This window comes from Ambystoma mexicanum, chromosome 6q, assembly GCF_040938575.1.
Source record: "Ambystoma mexicanum isolate Mex_15411 chromosome 6q, UKY_AmexF1_1, whole genome shotgun sequence".
NCBI lineage: Eukaryota > Metazoa > Chordata > Amphibia > Caudata > Ambystomatidae > Ambystoma > Ambystoma mexicanum.
In genome coordinates, this window is record NC_090937.1 from 232,740,309 (window position 1) to 232,763,674 (window position 23,366).

At 52.1% G+C, this 23,366-nt stretch overlaps 1 protein-coding gene across 1 annotated transcript in view; it reads right to left on the reverse strand.

The window, feature by feature from the left end:
* Positions 1 to 555: 555 nt before the first annotated feature.
* The window catches only part of UBE2D3 (ubiquitin conjugating enzyme E2 D3), a 269,547-nt gene continuing 246,736 nt past the window's right edge, over positions 556 to 23,366 (reverse strand). Inside the window, exon 7 of the mRNA XM_069630692.1 lies at positions 556 to 1,410. Coding sequence (XP_069486793.1) covers positions 1,365 to 1,410 — 46 coding nt within the window. The 3' untranslated portion in view covers positions 556 to 1,364. The remainder of the gene's footprint in view (positions 1,411 to 23,366) is intronic.

The window sequence follows — 23,366 nt, forward strand, 5'->3', positions numbered from 1 at the left end:
ACACTGGATTTTTGTAGCAGTTAAAACTAAGTGGCACAGTTTTTATTGTGAAATGAAAATGGAACAGCAACTCTATTCACAAGTAGTCCAATAGGTTTAAGTGCTGACCGACTGTTGATATTTTCAAATTTAAATGGTAAACCAAAAACCCTGCATTGAAAAAAAACACTAGGCACAACCTTTGGAAATTTCACACACTGAAAGACTTCACTGGTACATTTCTGCTTATATACTCAACCATACCATGAGGGCACATCCATTCGAGATGTGCGTCTAGAAACCTACCACAACTCCAAATACACCTAGATATGGAAGTCACTGTATAATTCACATTTCAGGGACTACATCTTTAAAGAGTTGTATCCAGTTTTCACCAAGTCACATGTGGATAAATGCACCCTGGTTTACACCTCGAACAAAAATATTATCCAATCTTTATCTTCACAGCATCGTTTGAAGTCCATAAACAAGAGGTTCTAACAGTACAAACACAAACAAGCTCCTCTGTAGTAACAAAATATTCTGCACCCAACATTGATTAGTCCAGTCAGCTAACACATTGGTATATGCAACTTTATTAATGAAAAATATACAATAAAAAGAGCTATTAGTTGAATACTCTTCCATTTGACACTTGAATTGTTCATTCATGAAGTGCGCGTGTAACGGGCTCTGGAGAGAGAACCAATACCTCCAACAATCCACTCTAGTGGAATGGGCCCTTTGGAACAGGGGTGGAGGGTCAGAAGACACGATTATCAGGAGGGATGAAGTCAAACATTTAACTTATTCCTGATTCATTGTGCTGCAAACATGGTGATGAAGATTGGGAAAGGAGCACTACTTCGGATTCCCCCCCAGAGTAACAAACATTTACTAGACATGCATAATGTAATCACATCCAATGTCCCCGCTGATAAGAGTTTTTGCAGAACACTTCTTGAGCTGCAAGATCAGCTTGAAGTATAAAGTGCTGATGTAATCTCTACGATTGGAAACAAGATGGATCCAGCTGCAGCATCGTAGTAACCTTTTCATGTCGGACAACTCAGAATCCATCTTCCCAAAGTGATCTCTTCAGTAGTGGGTAAACATGTGATGGTTTTCAGCTCAACCAAATATGTGATGCCAATAGACCCACCATATGATCTATTTTGAAATAAAGGTTTAAAAATTGGCAACTGAAGTTGCATCAACACTGGATCGAAAAGCAGTATTGTTGAAGATGAACTAGGATCTCGAGATGAAGGTGTGCATAAATCGAGGAAAAATAAAAATACTGAGGACAGAAGTCTGGATAGAAAAAAAATCAATATGAACAGTAATTTATAGTTTATTCCAGCTACAACGTAGGTTTAGAAGCATCACATAGCATATTTCTGAGTCCATTCCCGAGCTATTCTATTGTACCTGTAAACAGGGAGAAAAACAAAAAACGAAGTTCAAAACATGAAAAATGTAAATTCATTAATACAAGGCCACTCGATGCGTAGGCATCCATAAAATTGAAGTGTTCATAGTATTTACATGCTGTGCCCATCTTAAGACTGCAAAATCAAACGGTAATTGCAACACCTTCCTTTTAATTGACAGCTAGATGATTTGAAGTTCATTATCCAGCAGAAGACTAGACCGTTCATTTAAGACATACATTACTCACCGTAATCTTAGTTCAGGTTCTTGTCTCTGCTTACAGTCACATGCAGTACAGTCGACATCTAGTAGTAACCGCAGAGTATTGTATCTTTTTTTCGAAGATCGAAACATCCATATGGGCGTGACTAACAACCCCCAACATGACTTGTAGTGTACCCAAGATACTTCACACATCAAGGTCCCCCCAGTTTTCGTTCTACCATGTGGGAGCCTGAAGAGAACGTGTGAGCGAGTAAAAACTATGTTCGTTCGACTACAAGAGGGGAGGAAGAGTGGATGCATGTGAATCGTAGCAGATACAAGAACCAGAAATACGATTACAGTTAGTAATGTAGGTCTTCTGATGCTTGCAAATCTGCTGAGAATCACTCAGCATTTATTTTTATTTTATTGAGCATCTGTAATGCGCTTTATACAAACTTTATTATATTTATATAGTGCAGCCATGGACCCTTGGGCATTAGGGCGCGTAACAAGATGGACAACAAGAAACACAGGCAGAAGGTCAGAGTACGGAACTAGTCGGATAGGAGGGAGGCAGAGGCCGTGTCCAATCAAGTTACGAACACCGAATTGTGTTTCAAAGCGCCACAAAGCTAAATGGAAAGGGAACATGGGAAATAACAGTGGCAAAACAGTAACAGTCGTGGTCCTACTAGCACTTGTTGCATTCAGGAGTATTGGGGAGAAGTGCGGGGGAAGGGTGGAGAGGTTCTGGAGGAGGGCCCAGGAGGTAAGTGCTAAGGGGAGCCAGGAGAACCTCAAGCCAAGTGCTAGCACAGGCAAGACTCAAGGGGTGAAGCCACCAAGCAGGGGCTGGGGGGGGGGGGGGGGGGGGGGGGGGGAAGCGTAGGGGGGTGCTGGTGTTTACTGGGAAAAAGGGCCTGGAATCCTGTGGGATTCACGAGGATCAGGCCACCGGTCTCTGCTACAGTGGGATGATTAGCAGGGAAGGGAAAGAGGGTAAGTGGTAGAGAAGAGCAGAGTTTTGAGCAGTTTCCAGAACTTAAGGGAGTCCGGACCAAGTCCGAGGGGGGCACGGAAGCTGTTCCAGAGGGAGGCACCAGCCGAGAAGAGAGGTCTACAATCTCTCAGAGGAGCGCAGGGCTCTAGCAGGGGGGTATTTAGGGAGGGGGAAAGTTGGCGATAGCATAGTCCCAGGAACCAGAAGTCCTTGTGGATGATGCAGAAGATCTGAAATTTGATCCTAGCCGCCACCGAGAGCCAGTGGAGAGATTTTAAGGCTGAGAGATATGATCCCTGGTCCAAGAAGTCTTGCAGCCCTATTCTGGATTAGGGGGGGGGGGGAGACAGTGTTAGGGGAGTTCTCCTAAGGTCCTACTGGCAGTAAGACATTAGTAAGATATTCCAGTGGTTTATAGATCCAACTCTTCGCATCAGTCTGTACAAACTCAGGACCTTGGTAGAGTGGCAGAGCAGTCAGGCTCATCTTAAGAAGATGTGAGCTGTGAGTAAGTGCACTGAATCTAGTTAGGCACAGCAAAGAAGCACACGTTATATAGAAGTACTTATTTATTATATTTACACCAGAATCACTTTAAATACTTTAGACATGTATACTAGAACACTTAGGAATACTTGTTAACACACTTCTACACTTCAAAAGGGCACTTTCACTATTGTGTTTGCTCACGGTTACATTTGTAGCAATATTCAAAAGGGAAAAGACAAACTTATCTTATTATAGGTTATTGCGCACTCAGGCGGTTTGACAGTTTATACGGTAATGCATTTACTCTGCAAACACATAGTAAAGGCTCAAAGTGAGAAAAATGATTAGTTAGTGTAACACGAGCTTGGTTCTAGACAGGGTTTCTTTGCATATTAAGTCCTTTAAGTCCCAAAACGCAACTCTACCTAAAGGCAGTTCGAAGAGGGCTTTAAGTGTTGACAAGCAGCGAATTATGAACAGCTCTTGTGGATTTCTTCCAGTCTCTAGTGTTATTGAAGTAGCAAATTAACAACAAGGGAGACATTAAAAACAGACTCAAGGAAGGGACACAACCAACAGCTTGGGTTTGAAGTAAGAGGGGGTTACCCTGGAGAGACGACTTGGAATCAGGTAAGCAATACCTTTTTCCCCAGCAGTACCAGGACGTTAGAAGAACATGTTTGTGCTGGATGCTCCACGATGTTGCAGCTCTGTACCAGACCTTCCGGATTCCTTGGTCTGATGACTGAAGGCAGGACAATGGACAGGATTTCTTAGGAGCAGTCTCGAAGGAGGACCTGTAGCACGTTTTTTCAGCAACTTCTTGGTTCACTCTGAAGTTTTGGCGCCTTTTCTGCAGCACCAACAAAGGACACGGATCACTCGGTCAATCTTCTTGGCTTCCTGCAGTCCCACACTCTGATGAGGGGGTCTGGGCAAGTTGGATCGGATCTCTGGAGTGTCCTTATGGGTTCAGCAGATATTTGGACAGATCGGCCTTTCCACAACGATTAATTCTAAATGGGCAGCAGTTCTCCTGGTATTAGGGTTCTGCAGCTTTGGAAACTCCTAGGACATCGGAGATGGCTAGTTTCAAAGTTAGTCTTGGGACTGGTTGTTTCCAGCAGCCAAAAAGAGAAGGAGTCGTACTCTTTGGAGCTCCTCTGTTGCACAGAAAACAGGGTCAGAACAGCAGTGGTTTCTTCACGGTGTTGCAAAGTGTTTGCAGGCGTCTCTGGTCATCTTCGGTTACTTCAGCTTCCTGTGGTCAACTTGCTTTTCACTCCAGAAGCCTCACCTTTCATACAGTTCCAGCGCACACTCCTCTGCAATCTCTCAGCATTTTACAGAAAGGGACGTTTGGCTGTCCCTGTGGGAGCTGGACCTATTCGGAAACTCTGGCAGACAAAAGACATGGGTGTGGAAAACTCCTCCTGTACTTCCTGCCTGCCCAGACACTCTGGAGCCTAGGTGGAGATATCCAAGGGTTCCCGCCAAAGGCAAAACGCACACACACCTCCCCCTCCCAGAATGGTAGAAGGGCTAACTAAGAACAAGGAACAAGTTACTTACCTGTAACTGTTGTTCTCCAGCATCGGTCTGGCATGGATTCACATGCTCATGAATATTCCCCGTCGTCAGGCCGGGAATCCTCGGTAAAGAAAAAAAAAAAATCAGTATCAGTTTCGTTTCTGATCTGTCTTTTAGTAGTAACCAATCACTGATCTCTGGGTCATACTGCCCCCAGCCAATGACTGCCCTCTACCTAAGCCCCTCCCCTGGCAGCCATCCTCAGATATGGTAGCACGTAAAGTGGCAGTATGACCAAGTCAAGAGCCGCAGAGGGGAAGGAGGGAGTGTTCACATGTGAATCCATGCCAGACCCATGCTGGAGAACAACAGTTACAGGTAAGTAACTTGTTCCTTCTCCAGCATGGGGTCTGGCATGGATTCACATGCTCATGAATATAAGAATACATAGCAGTATACACAAGCAATACAACAACTCAACATTAAGCATCTCTTACCTCCTCACCAGGCTCACCTTAAGCGAACAGGTTGCGCAGCACTGCTTGGCCAACCCTGGACTCCTCCCTGGAGTCCCGATCGACGCAGTAGAATCTCGTGAAGGTGTGCGTCGACCTCCACGTAGCAGCCCTGCAGATGTCCAGCAGGGGCACACCAGACAGGAAGGCCGTGGTAGCAGCGATCGCTCTGGTCGAATTGGGCTCTCGGACGGCTGGGCAGCGGTCGGTTTGCCAACCGGTGACAGTGCACGATGCAGCCGGAGAGCCATCTGGAAATGGAAGCCTTCGAGAGAGCCTTCCCTTGATTCACAGGTCCAAAGTTCACAAACAGCTGTGATGTCTTCCGAAAACTCTTCGTGCGGTCCACATAGAACTCAGCGCTCTAGCCACATCCAGCGAGTGCAAAGTCCTCTCGGCCAGAGACGAAGGCGATGGGAAGAAAACTGGCAACACCAAGGGCTCGTTGAGGTGGAAGTCCGACGGCACCTTGGGCATAAAGAAGGGGTGCGTCCTCAGCACCACCCTCATATCGTGGAAAGTCAAGTATGGAGGCTAGCAAGATAGGGCCTGGATCTCTCCCACTCGTGCGGAGGGGATGGCCACAAGAAATGCTGTCTTCCATGACAGGAACTTCAACGGCGCCAAGTGCATAGGCTCGAAAGGGGCCCCCCCATGAGCCTGGTCAGCACCACGTTGAGCTCCCACGCCGGGGCAGGGTCCTTCACCGGTGGGAACGATCGGAATAGTCCCTTCATAAATTCCTTCACCAGGCGATGAGACCACAAGGACGCCCGTCCTGTAGTTCTGGTGTATCTGTCATGATCTCTGCTCCCAAAAGATCAGGACTTGCCCGACTCCCTTGGAAGCAGACCCATAACCCCGGTTCCGAGTGCCAGCCAGTCCCAATTGGGACCTTTTGGACCATGTCCTGGCGCCAGTGGCACCAGGCTCATAAAGATGCCCAGTCCCAGCGCTGGAAGCGCCGGGCTCATAATGCTTGGGTGGACTTACCTGCAGCAGACCATGCTGCTTACTTACCTGCCAGTTGAACCCCTGATCCTCTTCTGTTTGGGACTACTTTTCCTGTTGGGTGGGGCAGGAGCCACTCCCTAGGTTCAGAACACTGGAACTCTTCTGGAAAGCAGGAACTCTTTTCTTACCTAGGCGTGGCTGTGGAAGGAGACACCTAAGCACTACAGGAGGCGATTTAAACCACACCCGATGGATGAATCTTGCTTTGCGTTATTCTGCATTCTCTGCAGCAGAACGCTCATCGTGTCTTCTGCTTCTGATCCGGGGCCTAAGGGAACAAAGGCTTACCATCCTGGAATCCAGTCTTCAGCAGCACCTGTAAAGACAAAGAAAGAACAGGTTAGCACTACGGTCTTCAGTGGCAGCGCATCTCTTACCTGGTCCATCGGCTGTCACCAACGCCTCGCGCTGCATTCTGGCATCTGAAAGACAAAGGCTTACCTACTCTTCGCATGCTCCGGAGGTCTTCGCACTGCATTCCGGCATCTGAAAGACAAAAGAAGGTGCGTTTAAAGACATTGGGCAACTTTATTACTCACGTGCCATCACTCCTTCCCACGCCAAATCCAGTGGGTATTCCAGCACCCTTCAGCTTCTCTAAAGCTCCGAACTTGTACCTGCAAGATAAAAGGGACAGTTAGTGCGCATCGTGAAGCAGGCTACAAGCGCTTACTTACGTGCTTCCAGGCGCTTCTATTCCTCACGCGGTTTCGATCCTCAACTCTCATCAGCCCGCCATCCGCCATCGCCGGAACCCTGCAAAACAAGAGATATCATTACAAAAGACTTTTAAGACATTTGAAGTGCCCAGAACTTACCGTTCGTGCAGTTAACGACGGACAGCAGTCCTCCGAGGTCAAGAGGCCTGCACCCTTATCCAGTGAAGAAACTGGTTACGGCACCCTGCCCCGAGGCAGATGGAGAGCTCGGCGTTCACTTACCTAAGGTGAGGGCGTTAACCTTTGGGGTTCTACAGGAGAAGAGAAAGGGAAGAGGAGAGAGGCACCCAATAACCCCAGTTCATTAATCCCATATTTTCTATCTGCAGACATCTTACTCTTCGAGTCAGACATACAGTGCACAGAGGTCCAGCCCAAAGAGCCAGATACGGCATTCACCCAGTCAAGACCGGCGCCTCTGCGGGAATCAGGTGAGCGTTACAGTATCAGGAAATGGCAGCCAGATGTATTTTGATGGAGGCGTGAGCCAGTCCAGCTTTGGCCAGCGACAGTAGGTACGGCAATACTTGAGGGGCCGTAATCCGCAGAGGGTTAATCTTCTGTGCACGGCACCAGACAGAGAACCTCTTCCACTTATGTCCATAACATTTGAGAGTTGAGGACGCCCTGGCTTTTGCAAGAACCTCTCTGCAGTCAGCCGGGATATGGTATCCTCCAAACTCTATTGCTGCAGGCGCCAAGCCTGCAAGTTCAGCGACACCGGGTCGTGATGGAGAATGGCGCCTCCTTCTCTGGAGGGAAGACCCGCGTCCGTCGCCAGCTTGATAGGTGGGGACGCTGACAAGTCCAGAAGGTTCGGGAACCAGAAATGTCTCGTCCACGCCGGTGCAACGAGGATCATCCTGCACCTGGACCTCTTGAGCGTCGCCCATGCTCCTCGGCTGGGCGAACCTGCTGGCGAACCTCCGGCACTTGGAGTTCGTCGCTGTCGCGAACAGGTCGATCTGGGGTTTGCCCCATCGTTGAAAGAGCCGATCCACCTGGTCCTGGCCTAGTTCCCACTCGTGGCACAAGCGCAGCTCCCTGCTGAGTGAGTCGGCGATGGCGTTTTTTATTGCTGCCAGGTGGAAGGGAACCAGAAACATCCCCTGGGCGACGGCCCAGTGCCACAGATCCTGGGCCTCCTTGGATAGGGCTGGGGATCTGGTGCCTCCCTGCTTCCGGATGTAGAACATCGTGGTGGTGTCGTCATTGATGATCCTCACCACTTTGTCCTTAAGGGACGGAAGGAACGATTTGAGCAACCAGAACACGGCTCGTAGCTCCAGGATGTTGTGAAGAGACCTCTCCTCCGGGAGCCAGAGGCCTCTTGCGTGGAGATCTCCGGTGTGGGCCCCCCCCCCCATCCCTCCAGGGAGGCGTCCGTCGTTACCGTCTCCTGATATGCTGGGGCCTGAAAGTCCATGCCTCCTCGTAGAGCGGGATCCTGTCTTCGAAGCAGCCCACCGCTTGAATCCAGCGGGCGTCGAGGAACTCTTGTAGCGGACACCTCCGAAGTCTGCAAAGGGGCACAAGGTAGATGCACGAGGACATCATCCCGAGGAGGGACTTGATGGACCTCACTCTGGCCACCTCTTTGGCTAACAGGCACTGCACCTTGCCCAAAATGGCCTTCGTCCTTTCTTCAGACGGAGATGCCAACCGCCTCACTGTATTGAGCTTCGCTCCCAGAAACAGTGCTACCTGCGACGGGACCAGATGGGATTTGGGGTAGTTGATGGCAAATCCCAGCTCCGTGAGCAGGCGGACGGTCCTTGCTGTGTGTTCGACGGCGAGTTCTCTTGACCTTGCACGGATTAGCCAGTCGTCCAGGTAGGGGTAGATGTGGATTCCTTGCAGGTGCAGCCGTGCCGCCACCGGTGCGAGGCACTTGGTGAACACCCAGGGTGCCAACTTTAATCCGAACGGCAGGGCTCTGAATTGGAAGTGACATCCCTGGACTACGAATCTGAGGAACTTTGTGACCTTTTAGAATGGGGATGTGGAAGTAAGCATCCTCCAAGTCCAGTGACGATAGGAAGTCGCCCTCCTCCAGCTGTCCCAGCACGTGCTGGAGGGCGACCATCCTGAATTTCTGTGCCTTGATGTACTTGTTCAACCGACGCAGGTGCAGGATGGGGCGCCAACCGCCTGTCTTCTTTCGGACAAGGAAGTATCTTGAGTATACTCCAGAGCCCCGGAGCCTCTTGGGGACGAGCTCGATGACCCCCCCCTTCCTGTGCATCGCCCTTACCTCCAACAGCAGTTGAGGGACGTGATTCTGCTTCCTGGCTACAGGAGGAATGCGGGGACACTTCTTTTGAAATTCCAGCGAGTGTCCACGGGCCAGGGTGTCCAGCACCCAACAGTCGGTGGAGATGGACTCCCACACGCTGACGAACTTAGTCAGCCGGCCTCCCACCGGGGTGCTTCGGTGGGGCCCCACGCAACAGCCGGTTCAGTCCTGCTTGGAAGAGGCCTTGCCGCCTTGGCCTCCTTGCCGACGGCGGCGAGACCCTCCTTGCTTGCCGCGGCCTCTGTAGGCCTCCTGGGACGAGGAGCGGGCCGCCTGGCGGTAAGGAGAAGAGCCGCCGCTGGATCCTTTGGAGGCTCCGTCTGCCTCCAGAGCTCCGAAAGGGCCGCCGTTGCTGAAGGACTCCTAGGGCTCGGGCTGTTTCCGTGTCGGTCTTGATGGCCTGGAGGGACTCATCCACCGCCTTTCCAAATAGGTTGTTGTTGTCGAACGGCATGTCCAAAACTCTGGTCTGGATGTCCTGGCGAAAGTCTGTCGCCTTGAGCCATCCTCGTCGGAGGCAAACCCTGTTGCCCAGTAGGCGAAATCCGGTATCGGCAATTTCCGTTGCCACCGTTATGGCGTGATCTGACACCACCTCTCCTTCCTGCAGAATCTGTAGGGCCTCCGCCCTCTTGTCATCCGGTAGGAAGTCTAGCAGAGGAGCTAACTTGAACCAAAGCTCCCTGTCGTAACGGGCCACAATTGCTAAGGCATTGGCCGCCTTAATCGTCGTCGCCGCCGACGAGAGGACTCGTCGTCCCATTTAGTCCAACTTCTTGCCCTCGCTGTCCGGCGGGGAAGTGGAAGTTGAAGCCGCCGGACCCGCCGCTTTCTTCTTGGCCGCTGAGACGGCAGAGTCCGGCGTGAGCTGGGCCCTGAGGCACAAGGGGGCAGCATCGGGGACCCGGTACTACTTCTCGTACCTGTCCGTCTTGGCGGGTGTCGTGGAAGGGTTCTTGAGGATAGTCAGCCCCTCGTCCCAGATGTCGTCGAGCAACGGCAACGCAAGGACCGTCTTTCTCTTGGCCTCTCATCGTTGGTAAAGAAACCCTTCCTTTTTCTGTTCCTCAGGGCAGAGCTGGAAGAGCTCGGATGCCCTGGTTATCATGGCGTGAGAAGAGCCAATTTCGTCAGGTGGAGAAGCCCGAGGGGGTTGGGGGGGGAGGTGATGACGGGATGTCCGTTGTGTCATCGCCGCCGTCCGTCCCCGTATCCTCTCTAGGGTCCGGCGAGGGGGATGAGGGGTCCACTGGCCTCGCGGGCACGAAGGGCGGAGCGGGGTGGACTCTCCTCCGCTTGTTCGGAGGGCTTCCCGACGGGCCTGGTTCTGGATCCCCCGGCGGGGTCCATGGTAGCCTCGTCCTTATCTCAGTACATAAGGATTGGATCGCCAACAAAAGGGCCGCCGAGCTATCCTGGGGCTCGGGTAATGGCTGCGAAGGACGGGATGGCTGCTCCACTGGGCCCTCGTCGTCGCCATCGTCGCTATCTTCGATCAAATCAGCGGGAACCGCCCCCTGGGATCGAACCTTCTCGAACCTCTCGTTGAGGCCAATGAACCTCTCGTTGAGGCCTTTCACGGTTTCCACCGGATCCTCCTCGGAGGCTGAATCCGAGTCCGTAATGGCTACCGGTCCCCCCCCCCCCCTCTTTTTCCACCGGGGTCTTCACAATGGTCTGGAAAGAGGATTTCCTCTGTGGTGGCAGGGAAACTCTGGGCCCCCGAGGCCGCCACCACTGGCGTAGCCTCTGCCGGCTTCGCCAGGGCCGCGACAACCTCGATAGAGGCCTTTGCCGGGTGGATCAAGGCCCTCAACACCTTAGGTGCGTCCTGGGCCTTCGCTTTGGGGGGAGGGTCATCACCTCGCTCCCATCAGCTCCCTTCGAGATCGACCGGGGCCTCTCCAGAAGCTTACCCGGGTTCTCGGACTTCCTCTTCCCCGAACCAGAGCGCTGGCTCGTGGTTGATTGTGCTGGGGAAGTCGCGCCCTGCCTGGCAGCCGAGGAGCCCGACCTTTCGTCGCTCCTGGTGCCCGTGGACTCGCGGTGCTTGGTCTTCTGTTGGGCCCCCGTTGGCGGGGCGCCCTCACAGGACTTAGAAGACCGCTCAGACTTTTTCTTCGCCTTCTCACAGGCGGCGAGGCGGGAATGACGATCTTGCTTGGTCCGTTCCGACAGGTTCTTGCAGAATGCACAGTCCTTCTCCACGTGCGTCTTGTCCTCATGAAGGCAGTAGAGATATCTCGAATCCTCGTCCTCCTTGAAAATATTTTGCAATCCGCATCCTGGGCAGCTCCTGAACAGCTTGGATCCGGGCGTCGAGCTTCCCTTGTCCTGGGGCCATGTCCGTTGAGGCAGGCCACAGATCTTCTGGAATCCTCCAAGAAGCGTAACTCGGTGAAAACTTCACCCTTGAGGGGCGTAGAAGAATTCCGAAACGGGTCCCCGTTATCGGAAGTAGAAACGGTGGAGCTTGAGGCTCGATTAACCGAAAAAGAGATAAATCTCCCGAAAAAGCGCGAAAATACAGTAAAAAAGCCCAAGAGGTAAACACAAGGACTCCCAACACTTGAACGTGCGGTAAAAATCTGAGGATGGCTGCCAGGGGAGGGGCTTAGGTAGAGGGCAGTTATTGGCTGGGGCAGTATGACCCAGAGATCAGTGATTGGTTACTACTAAGAAAGACAGATCAGAAACGAAACTGATACTGATTTTTTCTTTACCGAGGATTCCCAGCCTGACGACGGGGAATATTCATGAGCATGTGAATCCATGCCAGACCCCATGCTGGAGAACCACACTAGCAATAGTGGAGAAGAAAAAAAAAAAAAGAAGGTCCCAAGTTGGTACTTGGGTGCCTCTATTGTGCACTACTGAGGCTATGGACATAGCCTGCGGTATAAAAAAAATCCACAATAGTTGGCAGAATACGTCCACTGCTACCAGTCATAACTATGTGACTAAAGTCACAGGAGCAGAGGGAAGGGTATACTAGGTATCAGTTTGGCACTCTAACTGAACGTGGTGTGTGCCAATCTCTCAGTCTATACACTTTTGGGAGATATCCAGAGTATCTCTCTATCCCTAAGAACTGTAGTAACTTGGGGATATTCAAAAACGAATCTTAAAGTAGGCCCCTCAGGGTCCCTAGCAACACTGCCCATAAGGAGCTGTGTGCTGCATTTAGAGGAATACAGATGCCTTTAAGAGTTATGAGCAGACAGCCTCCATAGTACAGGCAGAACACAAATAGAGTTCCAAAAGACAGAGCCTAAAAGAATAAGTGAAAAAAGGCTCCACTCATTCAGGATTGAAAGAAAAAGTTCCAGAAGTCCAGCAAAAAGTGCTGGTGGAGGGGGGGGGGGGGGGTCTATCCAGGAGAGGGCATGAAGCATAAAAAGGATAAATCTCCCTAACACTCAACACCCCCCACACCTAGGACAAGAGTATCGAATCCACTCCTGGATGTCTGTCTTGGATACAGTCAGTCATTTACCTGACCTGTGCTCAGTAGTACAGGCAAAGCATTGTAGGCTTATGGACCACTTGAGCAATTTTGGGGTTTCTCCTTTCATCTGCATCAGCCACCTTAAGGGTTGGTCATCAGTTTGAATCTTGAAAGTAGTTCCATAGAGGTATGGTCTGAATTTCTTCAGGGCCCACACAATAGAAACATTAACGTTCAATGGTTGCCCACCTCCTCACCCTATCTTTTAACTTTCTACTAACAAAGCAAATGAAGTGTTCCCTGCCTTTGCTATCAAATTGGCTTAAGACCGCTCCTATCCCTGCGTTGGAAGCATCAGATTGGACTAGGAAGGCCCGAGTGTTTTCTGGAGCTCTCGGCACTGGCGCTTTACAGAGGGCATCTTTCAGCCACCAGAAGGCTTTTTCACAGTCCTCAATCCACTTGAACTTTTTAGGGTACTTCAGAGAGGATATGGTATTCAGAGGAGACGCTATGGTCCCATAGTTCCCAATGATACTTGAGCTTGAGTAGTTTGAGTGGCCCAGTCTTGTACAACCTGTACTTTGCTGGGTAAGGGCTTGATCTCCACTCTTACCTCATGACCAAGGTAGACCAATTTACTCTGACCAACGTGGCATTTACTTGCTTTGATGGACAGATGGCCTGGAACACATGTCCCAGGTGGTCAAGATGTTCTTCCCAGGTAGTTCTGAACACTGCTAGGTCATTCAAGTTTGCCATGCAGATGTTCTCTAACCCATTCAGAACATGTTAACCATTGTCTGGTTTAAATAATGCACCTGCCACATTCCAAAGGGCATGAACGTAAACTGGTACAAGCCTTCATGAGTTGAGAATGCAGTCTTCTCCTTGGACTAGTCAGTCATGGCAATCTGCCACTAAACACTTGTCAGGTAAAAAGTACTGAGGAGTATTGCTGAGCCCAGCTTATCCACTAGTTCATCTGCCCTTGGCAAGGGATGGGCATCAGTCTTCGTGACTGCATTTAATGCCCTATGGTCCACAGAGAATCTAAGTACCTTAGCGCCTGCCTTTGATACCAACACAACTGGGCTAACCCACGGACTTGTGGAATGTTCAATTACTCGTCAAGTATTTCTTTTTTGTAACCAATTTATTAAACTTTACCATATAACAGCGAAACAGAGCTTTACAAAATATCTACAAAACAGTGGTAAAGAGTATAATAAGAAAAAAAAATAAATAAATAAATTAAATAAGAAAATCACTCGTCAAGTATTTATTTAATTTCTTTATTTTGAACCGAATATATCAGAAAAGTCATACACAAAAGTTTACAACATTACAAATCACACAATAAATACTTGAATTGTTAATGAAGCTCTACAAAATGCGGCGACTAATATAACATAGGCTGTGTAAATGTAAAGACAACAGACTGAGCATCAAGGACTGGCTATGAGGCGACATTTACATCAAAAAAAGGGGGTTAACCTGGATACCTCACATTTGTTTTTGGAAGAACAAGTTACTTACCAACTGGTAACATTCTTTCGACTGGATGCTCCTACAACGTATTGAACATCTTTGACATGATAAGTCCACAGCTGTGTACTTCGGAAACTTTCGGCTGGGGGCATCCTGCGTTGATGGTGTCGGGTGATGTTCCTTGAAGGCTTCTGTCAAGGGCGACGTCACTGGCTATTATAAATAGGACGCATGGTGCCCATAGCCTCAGTTTATGCTTTTTCCCCCCATAACCTATGGCACCTATCCAATGCCTGCTTGACTGCAGCTTATGTTTCTGCAAGGCTATGTGCAATCGCATAGGAAATTCTCCCGAGGGGCAGGCTGGGAGGGCGATGTGGAATACGTTGGAGGAACATCCAATCGAAAATGTTACCAATTTGTAAGTAACTTGTTCTTCGAATGGATTGCGTCCTCCAACGTATTCCACATCTTTGACAGACTCCCAAAGCAGTACCAGAAAATGGAGGAGGGAAAAGAATAAAGAACTGCCTTACCGAATGCCATTTCTTGACCACGGATCGTATCCAGAGAATAACGTTTAACAAAGGTGTGGATAGACGCTCATGTGGCTGCATCACAAATATTCCTAATAGGAACTCTCCGATGCAGGGCTGTGGAAGTAGCCACGCCCGTAGTGGAATGAGCTCACAACCCTTCAGAAGGGTCCTTACCCGCCAATCGGTCAGTAATGGTGAGGATAATCCACCAGGACAAGGTCTGTTTGGTAACAGCCTGGCCCAATCGGTGTCCAGTATACCCCACAAAGAGTTGATCGTCCACTCTGACCCTGGCCATCCTAGAAATATAAAAGCTCAGAGCTCTCCTAGGATCCAACCTATGAAGTCGCTCATCTTCCTTACCAGGATGAGGAGGAGAATAGAAAGACGGAAGAACCACTTTCTGGTTTAAATGAAAGTCAAACATCACCTTAGGTAGAAAGGAAGGACGTACCCCCAGTACAACCCCCTATGCTTGTGGAACACAGTAAAGGGTGGCTAAGATGAAAGTGCCTGCAATTCACTCACTCTGCAAGCGGAAGTAACCGCAACCAAGAACACAGTCTTGAAAGACAATCTCAAAGGACAAGAGTGCAAAGCTTCAAATGGAGCACCCATCAGTAATTTCAAAACCAAATTCAGATCCCAAACCGGCACCTGAAAGGGGACGGTGGGAACACATTAGTGAGCCCTTTAAGAAATTGGAAAACCAAAGGAATCTTAAGTAAGAACATTCTTCCGACGAGCGCTTAAAGATACAGTGCCGCCAGGTAACCTGTAATGGTACCCACTTGAAGGCCCCTTTGGGTCAAAGAAAGCAAGAAAGACAAAAACACAGGAATGGAACACTGAAAAGGATTAACTTTTTGTTCCCTGCACCAGTCGCAGAACCAACGGTACAGGGATTTTGTTGCTGGCCTCCTGGCGGAAAGCAACACCTCCATCACATCATCCGTGAGGTCCCAATCCTTATACCTCAACCTTTCAGATACCAAGCATGAAGGTTGAGAGTCTTGACCTCTGGATGGAGAACCTGAGGTTTCTCTTCCCCTGACCCCCTTGCTGCGCGCGTCCCCCCCGTCGCGCACGCATCCTCTCGGTTGCGAAGACGTGGAGGGCAGATGGACATTTCTAGAAGGTTCGGGTACCACGCTCTCCTGGCCCAATCTAGAGCAATGAGTATCATGTGGGAATCGAACCTCTGCAACCTCCTTAACACTTGAGGAATGACGGGGACTGGAGGAAACTCATACAGCAGTGGGAACGACCAATCCATGACGAATGCGTCTCTTAAGGCTCCTCTCGGAGGAAATTCCCTTGAGCAGAATCTCTCGCACTTCCGGTTGGCACTGGTGGCGAAGAGATCCACTTGTGGGGTACCCCAAAGGACGAAGATCTCCAGAAGGACTTCTTGAGCCAACTCACTCGTGAGAGACCATGCTCTGCCTGCTCAGAGCGTCGGCCGCTGCATTTTCCTCCCCGGCCAGATGAACTGCCGAGAGCGAAATGTCCTGCTGGATTGCCCAGAACCAGAGCTGCATTGCACCTCTGTACAATGAGAGGGACCCCTACCCCTTTTTGTTGAGGTAATGCATGGCCACTGTGTTGTCCGTTATGATCAAAACACTGTTCCCCAGCACAGACGGCAGAAAAGCCTTCAGAGCCAGCCTTATGGCCCCCAGCTCGAACAGGTTGATGTGGAGTTTGGACTCCGGAGACCAACGACCACTGGCGGTCAAGTCTGCGACATGTGCTCCCCATCCTGTGAGGGAAGCATCCGTCACTACAGTCACCTCTGGCCATGGTTGCCAAAACGGCTCCCCCTTCATCAGGTTCCCTTCGTTGGGCCACCACAAAAAATCCTCAGATACAGAGAGTGGAATCTGAACGGGATCCGACATCTTGCCTGAGAACTGCAACCACTGCATCTTGAGAACCCATTGCAGGGATCTCATCCTCAGCCTGGTCTCTGGCACCAGAAAAATGCAGGATGCCATGAGGCCGAGCAACCTTAAGAATTCGAAAGCCGGGAGACTCTGGGCATGTTGAAACTTGTCCACCATCTGCACAATGTGATGAGCCCTCACCTTGGGAGGCGAGCACTTCCAAGGATGTGTCCAACACAGCCCCGATGTACTGGAACTGTTAGGAAGGTGTCAGATGGGATTTCTTGAAATTGAGGGAGAAGCCCAGCCTGTGGAGGGAGCGGCAGGTGAGACCGAGGTGATCCAATGCTTGCACGGGAGAACATGCCCGCAAGGCCTTAGCAGTCAGCGACTGGAATTTTGAACAGTCTTCTGTGTCGTGACTCTCACCCAAGCACCACAAACAAATTAATTGAAATGTTTTGACTTGCAGTCCCAGCAAGTCCTGAAGCCAGACCGCAGAGTCAGTGGGTGCGGGGAGGGGGGTTGGAAGAAGAAAACATTCACGAGGAATACATGAGGCGTGCTGAGTCTCCGAATCAAACATTTGCGGAAAAAACAGACACAACGCCATCAACGCAGGACGCCCTCTGCCGAAAAAGTTTCTGAAGTACACAGCTGTGGACATTACATTTCAAAGATGTGGAATACGTTAGAGGACAATCCATTTGAAATAGATTTTCCACGCGGTTTTCTAGCGTTTGTGCAAATCTTTTTTTCTTTTGAAAATACTTCTAATAGGTATAGTGTGGGCTCTTATGTCCCAATTGAGGTCAGCCGACACGTGTTTTGACCCGTAGGTCTTTGTCAAGGACATGCAATGCAGGCCAGAGCCCCTTATGGGGTCCTTGGTGGTATACTGCGATAAGTCCTGTGATTACAGCTGGGCTCTTTTTGGGACCTAAATATCCGATACGAGTCTACGTCATAGCGTCCTGCCTTGGTGTTTACATCTCTTCCTCCAAGATTGGAGCAAGTAATTCCCCAGACAGACAACTCGCAGTCCGCCGCCATACAAAGGTCAAGCACCTTGTCAATCCCAATACAAAACGGTTTAAAAAAAAAGTTATCAAACATCTTTTCCTAATATGAGAATACTCTGGGCAAAACAAGATAAAATGCCCTATACTTTCAATCTCATTTGGGCAAAAAGGGCAGGCGGCTAAGATGCTCAAGTTCCAATGACGCTTGACCTTGGCTAGTGGAAGAATGTCAATATGCAATTTCATGTAAAGAGCTTTCATTGTCTTCAGTTTCATTCTGAACAAGTACTCTTCAAAACCAGGATATTTTTTACTGGACAAAAAGAGTCAGACTAGCTGACCTCGCAGGTTTCACTCTAGCTTCTCTCATCCAATTGCTTTCATATATTTTTTAAAACTAATATTTCAAAATTCCCTGGGATTGTCTCCAGACGAGACCAATAGCTCTCGAGCCCCAGGGCGTTCAACTCTTAATGGCTGAAAGGCAGGGTAAGGAACAAGTTACTTACCTGTAACTGTTGTTCTCCAGCATGGGTCTGGCATGGATTCACATGCTCATGAATATTCCCCGTCGTCAGGCTGGGAATCCTCGGTAAAGAAAAAACCAGTATCAGTTTCGTTTCTGATCTGTCTTTCGTAGTAATAACCAATCACTGGTCTCTGCGTCATACTGACCACAGCCAATGACTGCCCTCTACCTAAGCCCCGCCTCTGGCAGCCATCTTCAGATTTGGAAGCACGTGAAGTGGCAGTATGACCAAGTGAAGAGCCGCAGAGGGGTAGGCGGGAGGGTTTGCATGTGAATCCATGCCAGACCCATGCTGGAGAACAACAGTTACAGGTAAGTAACTTGTTCCTTCTCCAGCATGGGGTCTGGCATGGATTCACATGCTCATGAATAAAGAATACATAGCAGTACACACATGCACAACCACGGGAGGTGGCAAAGGCTCAACATTAAGCATTACATCAAACTCAACATTAAGCATCTTACCTCCTCACCAGGCTCCCCTCAGGCGAACAGGTTGCGCAGCACTGCTTGGCCGACCCTGGACTCCTCCCTGGAATCCCGATCGACGCAGTAGAATTTCGTGAAGGTGTGCGTCGACCTCCACGTAGCAGCCCTGCATATGTCCAGCAGGGGCACACCAGAAAGGAACGCCGTGGTAGCTGCGATCGCTCTGGTGGAATGGGCTCTCGGACGGCCAGGCAGCGGTCGGTTTGCCAACCGATGACAGTACATGATACAGCCGGAGAGCCATCTGGAAATGGAAGCCTTCGAGAGTGCCTTCCCCTAGTTGACAGGTCCAAAATTCACAAAGAGTTGTGACGTCTTCCGAAAACACTTCGTGCGGTCCACGTAGAACTTTAGCGCTCTAGCCACATCCAGCGAGTGCAAAGTCCTCTCAGCCGGCGACGAAGGTGACGGGAAGAACACAGGCAACACCAAGGGTTCGTTGAGGTGGAAGTCCGACGGCACCTTGGGCATGAAGGAGGGGTACGTCCTGAGCACTACCCTCGTGTCGTGAAAAGTCAAGTACGGGGCCTTGCAGGAAAGGGCCTGGATCTCTCCCACTCGTCGTGCGGAGGTGATGGCCACAAGAATCGCTGTTTTCCACGACAGAAACTTCAACGGGGCCGAGTGCAGAGGCTCGAACGGAGGTCCCATGAGCTTGGTCAGCACCACGTTGAGCTCCCACGCCGGGGCCGGAGCCTTCACCGGCGGGAACGATCTGAACAGTGCCTTCATGAACTCTTTCACCAGACGATGAGACCACAAGGACGTCCGCCCCGTGGTTCTGGTGTATCGGGAGATCGCAGCAAGATGAATCTTGATGGACGCGTGTGCCAGTCCAGCTTTGGCCAGCGTCAGCAGGTACGGCAGTACTTGGGGAGCCGTAATCCGTAGAGGGTTAATCTTCTGTGCGTGGCACCAGACAGAGAACCTCTTCCATTTGTGTCCGTAGCATTTCAGAGTCGAGGACGCCCTGGCCTTTGCAAGAACCTCTCTGCAGTCGGCCGGTATGTCGTATCCTCCAAACTATTGCTGCAGGAGCCAGGCCTGCAAGTTCAGCGATTTCGGGTCGTGGTGGAGGATGGCGCCTCCTTGCCTGGAGAGTAGATCCGCGTCCACCGGCAGCTTGATTGACGGGGACGCTGACAAGTCCAGAAGGTCCGGGAACCATATCTGCCTCGGCCACGCAGGTGCGACGAGGATCATCCTGCACCGTGACCTCTTGAGCTGGTTGATGAGCCGGATCAGCAGTGGCAATGGAGGGAACGCGTAAAGGAACAGGCCCTCCCAGGGGAACGAGAAAGCATCGCCCATGCTCCTCGCCTGGGGAAACCTGCTGGCGAACCTCCGGCACTTGGAGTTCGTCGCCGTCGCGAACAGGTCGATCTGGGGTGTGCCCCACCGTCGGAAGAGGCGATCCACTAGATCCTGCCGTAGTTCCCACTTGTGGCACGAGCGCAGCTCCCTGCTGAGTGAGTCGGCGATGGTGTTTTTTATCCCTGCCAGATGAAACGGCACCAGAAATATCCTTTGGGCGACGGCCCAATGCCACAGGTCCTGCGCCTCCTTGGACAGTGCTGGGGACCTGGTTCCGCCCTGTTTCCCGATGTAAAACATGGTGGTGGTGTTGTCGGTGAAGATCCTCACCACCTTGCCCTTGAGGGACGGAAGGAAGGACCTGAGGGCCCAAAACACTGCACGGAGCTCCAGGACGTTGATATGTAGTGATTTCTCCGTCGGGAGCCAAAGGCCTCTTGCGTGCAGATTTTCGGTGTGCGCTCCCCACCCTTCCAGGGAGGCATCCGTGGTCACTGTCTCCTGGTGGGCTGGGGTCTGGAAGTCCATGCCCGCCGTCAGATGCGCGCGGGTGCCCCACCACCAGATCGCTCGTCGGAAACTCTCGTCGAGTGTGATCCTTTCCTCGAAGCTGCCCGTCGTTTGGATCCAGCGCGCGTCCAGGAACTCTTGCAACGGGCGCATCCGGAGTCTGCACAGGGGAATGAGGTAGATGCAGGAAGACATCATTCCGAGGAGGGACTTGATGGACCTCACCTTGGCCGCGTCGGCCACCAACATCCGTTGTACCTTGCCCAGGATGGCCCTGGTCCTCTCCTCCGACGGGGAGGCCAGAAGGGACACTGTGTCGAGCCTCGCTCCCAGAAACAGTGCGTCTTGCGCGGGTACCAGGTGGGATTCGGGGTAGTTCACGGAGAATCCCAGGTCCGTGAGAAGCTGGACGGTCCTTGCCCTGTGGTCCACGGCGAGCTCCCTCGTCTTGGCTCGGATGAGCCAGTCGTCCAGGTAGGGGTAGACGTGGATCCCCTCTCGGCGCAGCTGCGCCGCCACCGGTGCAAGGCACTTGGTGAAAACCCTGGGTGCCGACCGTAGTCCGAAGGGGAGGGCTTTGAACTGGTAGTGACGCCCTTGGACCACAAACCTGAGAAATTTTCGGTGCCCCCTTAGGATGGGAATATGGAAGTAGGCATCCTCCAAATCCAACGACGACAGGAAGTCTCCTTCCTCCAGCTGACCCAGGACGTGCTGGAGGGTGACCATCCGGAACTTCTGAGCCTTGATGAACTTGTTCGGACGTCGCAGGTCTAGGACGGGGCGCCATCCTCCCGTCTTCTTCTTCACGAGGAAGTATCTCGAGTAGACTCCGGAGCCCCGAAGCCTCTTTGGGACGAGTTCGATGGCGCCCTTCCTGAGCATCGCCTTTACCTCCAGGAGAAGCTGCGGGACGTGAAGCTCTTTCCTGGCCACGGGGGGGACGCGCGGGCACCTTCTTTGAAACTCGAGCGTGTGGCCCCGGGCTAAGGCGTCCAACACCCAACGGTCGGTGGAGATGGACTCCCACACGCTAACGAAGCTCGCCAGCCGGCCTCCCACCGGGGTGCTTCGGTGGGGGCCCGACCCCACGGCCGGTTCAATCCTGTTTCGACGAGGCTTTGCCGCCTTGACCTCCTTGGCGACGACGGCGGGGTCCGCCCGACTTGCCTCGTCCCCTATAGGCCTCCTGAGACGACGAGCGGACCGCTTGACGATAGGTGGAGAAACCGCCGCCGGAAGCTTTGGAGGCGCCCTTGCCTCCGCTGCTCCGAAAGGGCGGCCGTCGTTGTTGCAGAACCCCAAGGGCCCGGGCCGTCTCCGTGTCCGCTTTAATGGCCTGAAGGGAATCGTCCACTGTTTTCCCAAACAGGTTGTTCCCATCGAACAGCATGTCCAGGACTCTGGTCTGTACGTCTTGACATAAGTCCGTAGCCTTGAGCCATCCACGCCGCCTAAGGCACACGCCGTTGCCCAACTGGCGAAATCCCGTATCGGCGATGTCCGTCGCAATAGTGATGGCGTGGTCCGACGCCACCTCACCTTCCTGTAGGATCTCCAGGGCATCCGCCCTCTTGTCGTCCGGTAGGAAGTCCAGCAGAGGAGCCAGTTTGTACCATAGCTCCCTGTCGTAGCGGGCCACGATAGCCAAGGCGTTGGCCGCCTTAATCGTCGTCGCTGCAGACGAGATGACCCTGCGTCCCATAGAGTCCAATTTCTTTCCCTCGCCGTCCGGCGGGGAAGTCGATGTGGAGGCCGCACCCCCCCCCCCCCGCTTTCTTCCTGGCCGCCGCGGAGACGACGGAGTCCGGGGTAGGCTGCGCCCGGAGGCACAGGGGGGCCGCGTCCGGGACCCGGTACTTCTTTTCGTACCGGTCTCTTCTCGCTGGCGTCGTGGAAGGGTTCTTGAGGAGGGCGAGGCCCTCATCCCAAATGTCGTCCAGTAGAGGCACCGCGAGGACCGTCTTCCTCTTGGCCTCGCGCCGTTGATAAAGGAATCCTTCCTTTTTCTTCTCCTCAGGGCAGAGTTGGAAAAGATCGGATGCCCTGGCGATCATGGAGTGGAACGATCCAATCTCGTCGGGCGGAGAAGCCCTGGTGGGAGGTGAGGACGGAAGATCCTCGTCGTAGACCTCGTCGTCCGTACCCGTCGCGGCCGTGTCAGTCCCCGTATCATCCCCTCGAGTCGTGGACGGGGAGGAGGGCTGGACGGGGCGCGACGGCTGAAAAGGAGGTGGAGGGTGAATCCTCCTTTTCTTGGGAGGAGGAACGCCAGAAGGTCCCGGTTCTGGGTCCCCCGACGGGAGTGGTTCCTCCGCTGGCAACGGTAGTCTCGTCCTTATCTCCGTGCATAAGGACTGTATAGCCAACAAAATGGGCGCCGAGTTGTCTTGCGGCGCTGGCAGTGGGGAATCCGACGGGCAATCAGGGGCCCCGTCGGTGCCCTCGGCGATGTCGTCGTCACCCGCGTCGGGATCCATCCCGACGGGCCGGTCTTCTTCCACGATCAGCTCTTCCTCCGAGGTCGAAGCCGAGTCTACGACGACACCCTGCCCCCCCTTTTCCTTCTCCGCCGGAGATTTCACGGGGGTCCTATCGATGGGCATAAAAGAGGACTCCCTCTGAGGTGGCAGGGAGACTCTGAGCCCCGAGGTCGCCACCACTGGCGTAGCCTCCACAGTCTGAGCCAGGGCCGCCGCGACAGTCTCGATACAGGCCTTGGCCGGATGGATTAAGGCCTTCACCACCTTAGGTGCGCTCACCGCCTTATCCTTGAGGGGGGGGGGGGACACTGCCTCGCTCCCCCTCCGATGGGGCCTTCGAGCTCGACCGGGGCCTCTCCAGGAGCTTTGCCGGGTGCTCGGCCTTCCTCTTACCCGACCCAGAGCGTTGGCTCGTGGTTGATGGTACCGGGGAGGGTGCGCCCTGCCTGGCGCCCGTAGAGCCCGACCGTTC